At 38.8% G+C, this 14,061-nt stretch overlaps 1 protein-coding gene across 1 annotated transcript; it reads left to right on the top strand.

Moving 5' to 3' along the window:
* The first annotated feature begins 197 nt into the window (after positions 1 to 197).
* Positions 198 to 6,716, top strand: LOC141617746 (putative methyltransferase PMT3). The gene is made up of 8 exons (XM_074434907.1): positions 198 to 466; positions 1,951 to 2,298; positions 2,645 to 2,809; positions 2,929 to 3,111; positions 3,287 to 3,881; positions 4,428 to 4,540; positions 4,624 to 4,844; positions 6,028 to 6,716. The coding sequence occupies exons 2-8, from the start codon at positions 2,044 to 2,046 to the stop codon at positions 6,347 to 6,349; spliced, it is 1,854 nt and encodes a 617-aa protein (XP_074291008.1). The 5' UTR covers positions 198 to 466; positions 1,951 to 2,043; the 3' UTR covers positions 6,350 to 6,716.
* Positions 6,717 to 14,061: the final 7,345 nt, after the last annotated feature.

Genomic DNA, 14,061 nt, shown 5'->3' with positions numbered 1-14,061 from the left:
TGTACTTATACCGTTTAATCTTTTACAATTCCTCAATAACTTATTCCAAGAATTTAAGAAAATGACGCGCAAGTCCATTGATTCTCTTGAAACTATGACTATTGAGGTAATAGTAGAACATGAACCTAAAAAACTTCTTTTTTCACTAAATATTTTTTAGTTGCCTTTAGTATCCCCAAGGAGATTGTCTTAGCTGTCCATTTATACTAACATAGCGAATAATGGAATCGAGTGGGACCAAAAACCCACACTTAAAGAGTTAAATAATTGAATTAAATCTCAGGTTAGATTTCCTGATATAGAATCCAGAAGGCAGGAGAGCAACACTCACCACACTCACACTCAAATCAGCACTCTCTGCTTTCACACACTGTCACTCCTGCAAGAATCTAGGGTTGTTATCGCATTTAAATCCCCAATTCTAAATCCAGTCAAATCTCTACAATTCTTCATTGCAGATCTATAGGTAATATTATCACCTCCTCTCTCCTTTCTCCTCAATTTACTTGTATTTTTTATAATCACATTTCCTTCAATTTTTGATTTCATTGCTTTTTTGCTTATATGTTGTATATTATGATAATGATTTTATATTTATATTCGTGTTTACTGATGTTTTCTATTGATTAATTAAGTATGTTTATTGATTTGAGCTGTATTTTTTTTTTTTTTTGATGAGTGAGCTTTGTTAGAGAATTGATTAGTTCATTAATGAGATCTAAGTGGCGGAAATTTGCACCAACCCGTCTCGAGTGTAATTGTCTGAAGATGAGTTTGGAGACCAGATTTGTTAAGAGCATTTGATTAATTCGGTAGTAAGATTGGAAGGAGGTTGCTATAAATTTGATAGGTCGGAAATCGAGTCTTGGAAATGCAAGACTAAACTTAAGATTGAATAGTAATATGTGAGTGGAAAATGGATCCCATATATTGGTTTGGATAGTTTATGAGTATGAGGGATCAACTTATAAAAATACAATTATCTGAATTGTGTCTTAAGAGTACAATAATACGGAGGGAGTATTATTTTTGTAGGCTTAAGAGTTAAGACTCATGATGAGCCGTGGGATAGAGATAGTTAGGTTTTGAAGCCTGACAATTCATATAAACAATGGTTATTTTAGACTTTTCCATTTTTCCGTAAATGTTTTTGCGTTTCTGAGTAAAGAAAATGCCATCAATATGATGTTAGATATGAACATTGAAGATTAAGGACGAATATGAAGGAATGGAATTCTTAGATTGTATGAATATTATAATTTCGCATGAGAGAATATTTTGTAATATTTCCATTTTTGGATCATTGCTGTGTGCCTAGTAAACACACATTAGAAAAAACCATTCTATTATTCTCAACTGTTGATTTCGCGCATTATCATGATAAAACACATCCCTATTTTAGATAAACATTGACCATGTTATACTTTCGGTCACCAAAGTGAGAAATTACTCAAACCTCACAGCACTAAAGTGAATTTTTTGCAGTTACGGCACCAATGTGGAATTTAGACCAAACCTTTGATTACCATAGTGGAAAATATTATTTTCTTATCTCATCCGAAACATGAATACATTTTTTACTTTGGCAGAGACTATTTGATATTTTGATGCGCACATAGGTTTGGCCTGCTTGGGTTAGTGTGACAGGCATAATGCTCAAAATCTAATTGGTTGTAGTGTAACGAAGATTGAAATTGATTTTTTATTTGACGAGGCTGACCTCTGTATTATGAATAAGGGGTCACTGGTCAGATAGGGTAGGCGGGTAGTAAAGTTCAATCTGTTGAAGCTTATCTGTAAAGACCTTCTGAAATTTGAAGTTTTTGGTCAAGAACTCTTTGATTCTTCTTTTTTAATGAAATTAAATCCTTTAGTATTTCTGGAAAGATTAAATGTTTTTGCGTTTATTGGTTGAAAATGAGGTCTCTGATTCATGGATTTTGCATGCAGAGTTGTAACGGAACGGGAGTTATCATGATCCTGTGATTGTGTATCTGCAAGGAAGAAGTTAGAGGATAATTGTCCTTTTGAGTTGGTGGTAAAATGAGGGGTAGGGCGGAAGACATACAAAAGAAGCGTCTGGTCACTGGTTTACTAGTTGCAGCAATTTTCATTGGCTTTCTATATGTATACAAAGAATCACTTTTTGGTTCAGAAGGTAGCAGTGCATCGGCTTTAGAGTATGGCAGCAAATCTCTGAAGAAGTTTGGTTGGGGTGCGGATGAAGAAGCTGATGAAACATCCTCCAATATTACCCAAGATGATGGAGAAGATGGTCTTGTACTTAAAAGCTTTCCTGTGAGTTTATCTTGATCCTGATGATGTGTAATTGACGTCTATATTACTTCGACATTTCGCTCTAGCAGAATGACGGAGTCGACACGACATTTCCCTACACAAGAAGAGTGTTTTTTTACATATTAGTCATGTCTGACACTCAAAATTCTGTCTTTGATACTGAATCAGATCCGACACGCGAAGGAGTTTTAATCAAACTGTCTAAAACTGTGATTGTTGTTGCCTCTGATCCTTGTGCTCTTTGATGGACTTGGTGATATGTAGCTCACGTCAAATAATCGTTTGTGTGATGGAGTCTTGATGAAATTATCTAGACCTCTAATTATTGTTGCCTCTTATTCTTAAGGTCTGTGATGATCGGCACTCGGAATTGATTCCCTGCTTGGATAGACATCTTATCTATCAACTGAGATTGAAGTTGGACTTATCTTTAATGGAACACTACGAAAGACACTGCCCTCCTCAGGAAAGGCACTACAATTGTTTGATTCCACCTCCACATGGATATAAGGTGTGATTCAACTTTTGTTTTCAACTTTTGCTGCAAGTTAAGCTGTAATATTGCTGCTGTTATGCATTTTTGTCGATCTTCACCTCTTTTACTCCATCCCATTTGCTTTTATCTTATAGGTTCCTATTAAGTGGCCTAAAAGCAGAGATGAGGTGTGGAAAGCAAATATACCTCACACTCACCTCGCACACGAGAAGTCTGATCAGAATTGGATGGTTGTGAAAGGTGAAAAGATTGTGTTCCCTGGAGGAGGCACTCACTTCCACTATGGAGCTGACAAGTATATTGCTGCTATGGCAAATGTAAGCAGGCTTATTCTTTGGCAAAATATTGGAAACAGAAGTGACACTTCAGCTGTTACTTCCCTACCATGTGATCACCAGCAGCCGTTATGTTGTTCCATACACCTACAGAATATCTATTAAGTATAAACTGAGTTCGTGAATGGCAATTCTGACTATATTTTTGGATTGGCAGATGCTCAATTTTCCAAAAAACGTGATCAACAACAAAGGCAAGCTAAGGACCGTTCTTGACGTTGGTTGTGGTGTTGCGAGTTTCGGGGGTTATCTTTTATCGTCTGATGTCATTACTATGTCGTTGGCACCAAATGATGTGCATCAAAACCAGATCCAGTTTGCCTTGGAGAGAGGTATCCCAGCATATCTTGGTGTTCTAGGGACAAAGAGGCTCCCATATCCTAGTAGATCATTCGAGCTTGCTCACTGCTCACGTTGTAGAATTGATTGGCTTCAAAGGGATGGTATCCTTCTTCTTGAGTTAGATAGGCTTTTAAGGCCTGGTGGCTATTTTGCTTACTCGTCTCCAGAAGCATATGCCCAGGATGAAGAGGATCTTAGGATATGGAAAGAGATGAGTGCTCTTGTGGAGAGAATGTGCTGGAAAATAGCTTCAAAAAAGAATCAAACTGTCATTTGGGTCAAGCCTTTGAATAATGATTGTTACATGCAAAGACCTCCTGGTACCCAACCTCCTCTTTGCCGATCCAATGATGACCCAGATGCTGTTTCTGGTGTGAACATGGAAGCTTGCATCACACCTTATTCTGACCGTGAGTTTCTTTCTTCGTTGTCTTATATTCCATGTTCGTTTTTACTCAGGAAGATACCTTGTCGATGACTATCTTATTTTGAAGAAAATTAAATTCGAAGTTTTAATTTAACAATAGAAAACAAAAAAAAAAGTCACCGTGTTGCGTTTTGTGATATTGCATTTTTAGATTTTTTTTTTTCTTTAAACCTATTGCTTTGTGTTTTAAAGTTGAATCATGGAACTAGAGCTCAAAGCTTAACTATTCTATATTTGAATACGAAGTATTACAAAAGCACATGATTCTCAAATCTAATTCATTGAATATTGATTTAAGTATTTACCTTTATTTCATTTACATATGTTCCCATTTATCGAATAGCCCTTGAATTGTGTATCTCACATTCATATTACATAGGCGAATCGGACGTACTATGTTTTTGGAACGGTTGACTTGGTGTTGTAGTTTTGTACATACATTTTTTTCTGTCCGGAACATTTTGGTATTTTATGTTGCCGATGTTTATTAAGTTACTAACCAAGGATTCCATTCCATTGATCGATTCAGATGACCACAAGGCTGGAGGAAGTGAGTTGGCCCCATGGCCTGCTAGGTTGACTTCTCCCCCTCCTCGACTTGCTGATTTTGGGTATTCGAGCAAGATGTTTGAAAAAGACACGGTATGTTCATGAATCTGATTGCCATTGTTTTAACACGTGTCTTTTAGGGAGTAAGGTTTTCATTAGGTTAAGGAATGTTGCAGGACGTATGGAAGCATAGAGTGGAGAACTACTGGAACCTGTTAAGCCCAAAGATCAAATCAGATAGCGTGAGAAATGTGATGGATATGAAGGCAAATTTGGGATCATTTGCAGCTGCTCTTAAAAATAAGGATGTCTGGGTGATGAATGTTGTTCCAGATGATGGACCAAACACCCTTAAGCTGATATATGACCGAGGCCTTATTGGAGCTGTTCACAACTGGTAAACATACTAACTAGTTTTATCCCCTATATTTGCCTTGTATCTCGATATAGGAGAGATTTTTTTTATAAATATTAATATTGGGCACATGAAATTTCATTGGAGCACTGAGGGTCAAATTAGTTTTTGAAAGTGCGGTGTCGTGGGTTTCTAGATTATGTCCGCACAGTGGTGGTCCCAGAAAAGATAGAGTGTGGGATCTATTTTAGTGTAATTGCTACATTTCTTTTTAGTATGGGATCTAAAAGACGTAAAATTTCAAGTCCAACAAATTTAACAATAAAAAACGTCAATTGTCTGGAAAGCTGTGGGATCTTGAGACCCAACTACCTCAATGGACGGAACGTCACTATGTCCGCAATGGAAAGGCTTGTTTACTTATAATGTACAGTAATTTGTGAGTGTTGAGTGATATTTATCTAGCTATTGTCTCTGTTAGGCATACCCCTATTTTTGCTTTAGAAAATAGATTTTCTTTAGGCAAAGCGCTTTTTCTTGGTGCTACAAGGGCGATTTTGATGCGACCTTCAAACTCAGGTCATGATTTTTGTCATTTGGTGACTTTATCATTTAAACATTGACATCTCCTGCCAATACATTAATTTCTTCTTCCTGCGCGATCTTTTCATATCTGGTGAATAGATTGCCTACTAAGTCTTGTGCACTAGAGTTTATTTTGGTTTTTTGAGATGCAACTTAACCTTTCTTGATGAATTTTTTTGGTAAAAAAGGCTTCCTGCATGGTAGTCTCCAAAGTACTCATCGTTCACCTTTCAAACCCTTTTGTGACCTTTTCTTGAGACATATCCTAGAAACAGATATTTACCTAACTTCTGCCTTCCCTAGGTGGGTTTCTGAGATTATCACTAGCAATCTATTAAGTTTTGGAGTCGCAGAATTAGACTTAAACAGGTTTTGTGGTTCAAAAATTGGCACAATTGTTTTAATGTTTGATTCCTCTGACCGAGCTAAGCTGTATTGACTTTTTCCTTGTGAAGTACTCCCAACCCCATTTGTAGTGTCCCCATTTCTTTGGTGGTCAAATGACATTGTCTTTGTCTAATAAACTAATAAAGTTTTTAAAAAAATTTAAGCGTCATTATGATATATCAGTGATGTCAAACTTTACATTGTATCTTTGCATACTTGGAGAAATTAACGGTCAAACCATCTTACTTGTTAGGTGTGAAGCATTCTCTACTTATCCTCGGACTTACGATCTACTTCATGCGTGGAATATTATCTCGGAGATAGAGAAGAAAGGGTGTAGTCCCGAGGATCTTCTACTAGAGATGGACAGAATTCTCAGGCCCACGGGATTTGCTATTTTCCGTGACAAGAAATCCGTGGTGGATTTCATTATGAAGTATTTGCCAGCCTTGCACTGGGAGGTGATAGCGACAGAAAATGCAAATACTGATTCCGAACAAGACGGTGATGAAGTTGTGTTTATTGTTCGCAAGAAGTTGTGGTTATCGACACGGAACTCCGGGGAATCTGAGTAATTTGAATAAGAGGTTCCAATCTTTTGCTCAAGTTCTCTTATCCGTGTGGTTCATCTTCTCAGCATTCGAGGCAACTTCCAGTAATCATTTTGAGTTCCGAATAACTCTTCTTTTTTGGTATTTCTTCGTCTTTTATTTTTTTACTTCATATGATAATTTGTTCTTTATATGCCTGTTAGTGAAAGTAAAGCCATAGGAGGAAAAGGAAAAAACCTATAGGCTATTCTTCGTAAGTTTAGAGTTTAGACTGATATATACTTCAGCCATTCATTAAATTGATTCGTAATTGTAACAAGAAAACGCTTTGCTGCTGGAGGACACAAGAACAGAGGATCTGATATTTATAATTTTGTTTGATGCGATTTTATCTCGGCTCTTCTGTGTTTTTAGCTTTCTACTTGAGTTTCCAATTCGCAAACTTTCCCATGACTGTGATGGTGAACGAATTAATCATAACCTCTTACTCTGTGGTGGGATATTGGAAAATATTGCTGAGGTCTTTGTCCAGTGTCATGGTATTAAGCCTCGGACGATACTTGATTCTTGAATTAGTTGTGGGTTGATATTCAATTTTGTGCCATTATATACGGCTGATGTAGAATGTAGTCGTAGTTTGACATAACATTTGAAACTTTTGTTATCTGTTGCAAACTTTCAATGTAGTGTAGTGTCCATATCAAATGCCTTGCCCATTTAATGGCAATAATGGGCAAGTCGGCAACCCCTGGATCGAGCGATGTCATTTATATTACGGCTATGCACACATATTATGCATTTTATTACTATTAATTCGAGAAAATCCTATAGCCTAATAACCTAAAAGAATTCCCTTGTGTTTATAAGATAAAACCCTCTCTTGTTTAAATAATTCGTAGCGACATTTTTCTGAGAATTCTTTAAATCAAGCATTCAAGCAGTCAAATTTGAATTATTATTTACTTACTTTGAGATGGTTTTATCATGACCGTATGAAAAGAGAATGATATATAACACTTGTGTATCGATTTTTTTTTTTAATTACTATACTCTGGATATACGGAGTAATTGACAAATAATCATGAGAATTGGCTGATAAAATAGCAAATAACCTAATTAACAATCATGATTTTCAGGTTATGTTTCGCTTAAGTAATGTAGATCGTAAAATCATAACTAAAATATGGTTTAAGCGGTTAGAACGCTATAATTGTTGATGGCATCCCTTAGAGCCTTGGGAATAAGTTTTGCTTAAGACGGTTTTTAAGTTAAAACCTCTCACAATACCCTTTTCATTTTAATGTTATTTATTTAAACTAGTATTGGTGCCCGGTGATAAGCAATAAACTAGGTCGTTAATATACTAGAATTAAGCTACCAAATTAACAATTTATAAGCCAAACTATACTCTAGACTATTCTAAATGATAAAGTAATATAGTGCAAGTAAGGGTCGAACCCAAGAGAAGGTCTTTTAAGCTAAGTACTTGAATTGTAAACTATTGATTACTAAAGACAAGATTATAAACAAACAATGGTTATTCACAATGACAAACAATAGAGGGACATAAAAAGGGGGGTTTTTGAGTTGATTTGCAACATGAAACAAAGTGAAATTTGCAATCTTAGTCTAACAAGCAATATAACAAACACTTGGTGAGTAAGATGATTCAATAATTAAGAGAACTTGGTGCAATCCTCCCTTAGTAACCAACAATGATAAAGCTTGACTCTTTTATAATTCTCCTAATTTCTACCCAATACTATCACCTCAAGATGTTGATACATGCAAATTAAACCATCTACACATATCCTTCAAGCTTAAGCAACAAATCATTAAACCATGACAAGAGACTAAGCATGAGCATTAAGAATTCAACCAAAAGATGAAGCTAGGATCAATTCCTCATAAGATTAAACCATACAAATGAGCAAAAGACATGAACTTTCCTATTTGTTGCATGAATCCTTTAAACCAAATCAACAAACAACAAACTTGCTTCAACAATCCCAACTAAATTAAACCATTTCATTAGGATTTGCAATAATCAAGTAAATAACATGCAAGGATGGCCAACCCAAACAATCAATTACTCAACATAAGAAATAAAGCACAAGAAAAGTTCATTAGATAAATAAGAGGAGATTAAAAGAGTCTTACAAAACCAAAGTTGGAAACTTTGGATGAATTACACCAAGATGGGAAGGATTTAGCCTTCCATAGTCTTCAAAACCCAAAGAAATAAAGAAAGATTACAACTTTGCATCCAAATAGTCTTCTAAATTATTACAAGATTAAACCCTAAGAATGAGATTAGAAGAGATGATATGATGGTAGGTGATAATCTCAGGTCTTCAAACTTCTCGGGTATATATAGGGCTTCACGAAAACCTAGAAAGATTTCCACTTAAGAAGCCCACAAACGAGATTAGAAAAACCCGCAAAGCAGAGCTGCGCAGGCTGCGCAAGTATTGTTCCAGCCTGCGCAATATTGCGCACCTGCGCACCCTGTTTGCGCAGGCTGCGCACTGGCTCGCATTTTGGGATTTCTATTTGCCACGAGCTAGACCTCTTCAATTGCCTTCATTTCTTATAGTCTTCATTCCTACCTCTCCCAACTTGTTTCCGGGTTACAAGTGGTCTTCTTGTGCCTTATCTTGACCTTTGAAAGGTGCTCTATTGCCGCTCGGGTTCCATGCATAAGGATTATGTGCTCAACCGAGTAAAAATGCACAAGTTACCACCATATAACCGATTGCCAATTGTTAGGAAAAGTGAACCAAACGACCCATATTAAAAGACACGAGGGTGATAAAATCACCCTCTTAGACCGACACAAAACAATGCTATCAAACTCCCCCACACTTAGACTTTTGCTAGTCCCGAGCAAAACCCGGAACAAGTAACCGTAAAGTCTACAAGAGGGTGTGGGAGGGAATGATCTCTCTTCCCTTTCCTCTTCCTTCTTATGCCTCCCTCAAAACACAACCACCGATTAAAAAGAAAAAGACATGACTCAAAGTTTTTGCACACACTCTTCACTCACTCACCCTCCTTATTTCTCCCTCAAACAAGACACGACACACCACCAACGCCGACTCATCACGCAACTCCACCCTTCTTATATCACCAACAAGAGATGGCCACTCTCACCTTATCCCAAGGTGGAAGCAAAGTGGCCTAAGCAACTCCTAAAACATCCTAATTCACCACTTATGTCACCCCCTTATCACTCCAAGCAAAGTATGATCATGCTACTTGGTTGGCCACACTCCGAAGCAAATCAACAACCAAAGTAGCCAAAACAAAAATCCACCGATTTGGGACAAGTTTTGTGACTCAAAATGAAATTAAATCCTAATCTAGCCTCCTTCCAAGACCCTCCTTATCACTCCCTTCTTATCCCTCCATCTTTTTGGTGTTACAATTTTCAATTTTTCAATTTTTTTGGTGAAAATCCCTCATTTTGCCTAAGGTGCCCTTTCGGGTTTTCACCTTAGCTTTTCCTTTCCTCTCATGGTGGCTCGCAACTCATTTCTTCATTTTGCCCGGAATGCCCTTTCGGGTTTTCATTCCGTCCTCGGCCACCTTTCTCAATCTTGCCTAGGCGCCCACCCTTGTGGGTTTTCACCTAGCCGGGATTTTCGTTTTTTTTTTTTTTTTTTTTTTTTTTTCATTTGCATTTGACTTGAAAGACAATTTACATAAGTTACAATTCTCACTCCCCCACACTTAAACTTCACATTGTCCTCAATGTGAGGGAGTGCCAACTTCTTCAAAAATTTAGTTGGAGGGGCCCGAGCCTTCGCCTTGCTCATAGGCCCCTGGTTCTTTCTTCTTCTTTCTCTTCTTTCTCTTTCTTGTTGGGCCCTTGTGTAGGCCGCATTGACTTGAGCTTCATTGATGGGGGGTTGGTAGGTTGGGTCATTGGGGTGAAGAGTCATGCCGAAAAGGCCTTTAATAAGGCCAAAGGAGTCTTCATGGGCTTTGGCGTCGTAGTAGGAGTCGTCAAGGTATTGGTGGTGCCTTTCGTTTTGCACCCCAAATTGTTGACTCACTTCTTCCCGCCACTTGTTTTGTTCTTGCCACATGGCTTGATTTTCCGCCCAAGCTTTGGCACATTGTTGTTGCCATGCAAGAGACTCCTCTTGCCTCTTGGCAATGTCTTCAAGGATCTTCTTTTGGGCCAATTCGGCCTCATCTCCCAACCTTCTATGCTCCTCAAAAGATTTTCGAAAATGGTCAAAACTCTCCAATCTCGGCGCTTGTTGTTGTTGCCAAGAATGGGAGCTCTCAACCCTCCCACTAATCGCTTCCAACGTCCCCCGGGTGTCCTCAAAGTACTTAAACATTTGGTGTTGCCAAGGTGGTAAAGGTGGACTTGAGGAACCTCCGGCCTCAAACATAGGAGTGTCTTGAGGCGGATGGGAGGATGAAGGAATGTGTGGGGTCTCATGGAAGCCCCCCTCAATAATCTCAACTTCTCTTTCTTCTTCTTGTTGGGGATCATGGGAGAATTCAACGGCTCTACTCTTCCGAATTTTTGGTGGGGGTGGGTTGGGGAGATTGCCCTCGGGGGGACAAAAGAAATCCCGGGCACGTGGTCCACTCGGGAGGGGGCCATTCAAAGGGAGTTTCATGTATTGTACTTTCCCCTCCCCTAACCACTGACAACTCCATGGAACCGTATCCATCTAATACTCGAGACGTGAGATCGTTCTTGGGACACACGGGTTTTTATCGAAGGTTTATTAAGGATTTCTCCAAAATAGCTAACCCCTTGTGCAAACTTTTGCACAAGGATGTGGAGTTCGTGTTTGATGATCATTGTAGGGAAGCATTTGACTTGTTGAAGGAAAGACTTGTATCGGCCCCAATCATTCAAGCACCCAAGTGGGATCGGCCTTTTGAGATCATGACCGATGCAAGCGATTTTGCCATTGGAGCCGTGTTGGGACAAAAAGATGACAAAGCTTCATATGTGATCCAATATGCTTCTTCACTCTTGAATGACGCTCAACGGAACTACACCGTCACGGAAAAGGAATTTTTAGCGGTGGTGTATGCCATTGAAAAATTCCGGGCTTATCTCTTGGGTGCAAAGGTCATCATCTATACCGATCATAAGTCTATAAGGCAACTTGTAGACAAGAAAGACACCAAGGCACGGCTCATGAGATGGGTGCTTTTGTTGAGCGAGTTTGACATAGAGATCAAGGACAAGCAAGGGAGTGCTAATGTGGTGGCCGACCATTTGAGTAGGCTTCACATCAATGAAGATCTCGTGAAGACTATGGGGGTAGTTGACGGTAGCTTACCACATGAATCCCTTTACTCCATGAAGGCCGTTGAGCCTTGGTATGCCAACCTTGTCAATTACATGGTCACCAAGAAGTTTCCCACCTCACTTTCATCTAGTCAAAGGAACAAGATCAAGTCCGATTCTAGATTCTATATATGGGATGAGCCATACTTATGGAAAATGTGTCAAGACCAAGTCATCCGACGTTGTGTGCCGGATGTAGAAATTCCATCCATCCTAAAGCATTGTCATGAGTACGCTTGTGGGGGTCACTTTGGGCCTCATAGAACGGCACGTAAAATCCTTGAGTGCGGTTTCTATTGGCCCAAGTTATTTAAAGATGCTCATATTTTCGTTACTACTTATGATAGATGCCAACGTTTTGGCAACATATCACGTAGGAACGAAATGCCCCAACAACCGATGCTCTACTTGGAAATTTTTGATGTTTGGGGAATAGACTTCATGGGGCCATTCCCTAACTCCTATGGATACATCTACATCCTCTTGGCGGTCGACTACGTGTCTAAGTGGATGGAAGCCATCCCCACAAAATGTGATGATGCAAAGACGGTGCAAGCATTTGTCAAAAGCAATATATTTTCAAGATTCGGCTTCCCAAAAGCCATTGTGAGTGATAGGGGGACTCATTTTTGCAACAAGGTGATCTCAACCTTGCTTCAAAAATATGGTGTGCTTCACAAAGTTTCTACGGCATATCACCCCCAAACAAATGGCCAAGCGGAAGTCTCTAACCGGGAGGTTAAACACATCTTGGAAAGAACGGTCAATCCCGACCGAAAGGATTGGAGCAAGAGGCTTGAAGATGCTCTTTGGGCTTATAGAACGGCTTATAAGACCCCAATCGACATGTCCCCATATAGGCTTATTTATGGGAAGGGATGCCACCTTCCCGTAGAAGTGGAGCACAAAGCCTATTGGGCAATCAAAGCTTTTAATCAAAATGTCGATGAGGCGGGATTGCACCGGAAGCTTCAAATACAAGAATTGGAAGAGCTTAGGCACAATGCCTATGACAATGCTAGCATCTACAAGGAAAAGGCTCGGTCTTGGCATGACAAGATGGTCACAAGAAGAGTTTTCAAAGAGGGAGAATATGTGTTGGTTTTTCAAAGTCGCCTCAAGAATTTTCCCGGCAAGTTAAGGTCAAAGTGGTATGGACCTTACAAAGTCAAGAAGGTTTTTCTCCACGGAGCGGTGGAGGTGGAAGACCCGACCTCGGGGAAAGTGATAAAGGTAAATGGGCAAAGGTTGAAGAAGTACTACAAAGGAATCGAACTACAAGGTGAAGAGGATCTTCTTTTAGAAGATCCAATTTATAAAGATTGATTCTCCAACATTGACTAAGTCGAGCCATCGACGTTAAATAACGGCAAATTTGTAAATATTCTATCCCAATTTCATTGCTTTCTTAGAGTAGTTTATTTCCGCAATTTAATTCCGCAATTTATTTACTCGCATGTTAATTTTCGTTGAATTAATTTCATTTGCATTTGACATGTAAAAAGGCACTTGAGGTTTGTTTAATGATATAGTGATTTGCAAGAACCCTCTTGGAAGGCGTGCCCAAGAGGAGATGAGAGTCGGGTTAAATAGAAAAGATCATCGGAAGAAGTGTTGAAGAAGAAACAAAGGAAAAAGAGCAAAAATGAGGGCTAAGGAACGAAATTGGAATTAAAAGAATCAACATCAAAATCTGCGACACCATGCGCGACTGCTACTGCGCAAAAAGGCTTGCGCAGTGCGCAATTTTCTTGGCGGGAATGATGATTGCGCGCTGCTTGCGAGTCCGTAATCCCGGATTCTTTATCTTCTCTTATCCCGTGTTTTCCCTTCTATTTTACCAACACTTTTTCGACACAAACCCCATCTCCTTCCTCTCATTCACTCAAAATCCAACCAAATCACCTTTTATCAACAACAAACCTCCTCCTCATCACCAATTTCTTCCTCCAATTCATCCTTGGAATCAAAAACACCTTTAAATCTCCAATTTTCTGACAAAAATCCCCCAATCTCCCAAACCCTAGAATTTTTCCGGGTTGATTTGAAGCTTGTTCAAGTGGATTTCTGGGTTATAAAGGGGTTTTTATGCAACATTCTTCCGTATTCAAGCAAGATTGAGGATTTTTTCGGGAAGGTATAACAACTTTCTTCACTATCCTTGTCTTAATTTTTTTCAATTCGATTTCCTTTGAGTAGTTGAGTTGATTTCTTGCTTGTAATTACTTGTTTGGGGATTGTTGGCAATCATTTTCTGTTAGGGAAGGCAAATATTCAACAAAATTACCTTAGCTACACCATTTTGTGCTAGTGCTCACAAGGTGTTTGTTGAATTGCCCCTTAGAAAATTTTTCAGATTTTTGGTTGTTTTTGCAAATTTAAAAGAGAACAAGATGGTTTTTGGTCTTGG

This window comes from Silene latifolia, chromosome X (assembly GCF_048544455.1).
Source record: "Silene latifolia isolate original U9 population chromosome X, ASM4854445v1, whole genome shotgun sequence".
NCBI classification, from domain to species: domain Eukaryota; kingdom Viridiplantae; phylum Streptophyta; class Magnoliopsida; order Caryophyllales; family Caryophyllaceae; genus Silene; species Silene latifolia.
Note: the sequence above shows the minus strand (reverse complement) of the source record. Positions and strands in the feature narration are given on the sequence as shown.

Excerpts from the sequence above, each read along its gene's own strand:
- LOC141617746 (XM_074434907.1), top strand. The coding sequence starts at position 2,044 with ATGAGGGGTAGGGCGGAAGACATACAAAAGAAGCGTCTGGTCACTGGT. Across the intron at positions 2,299-2,644 it reads TTGTACTTAAAAGCTTTCCT|GTCTGTGATGATCGGCACTC; the intron begins GTGAGTTTATCT and ends CTTATTCTTAAG. Across the intron at positions 2,810-2,928 it reads CACCTCCACATGGATATAAG|GTTCCTATTAAGTGGCCTAA; the intron begins GTGTGATTCAAC and ends TTTATCTTATAG.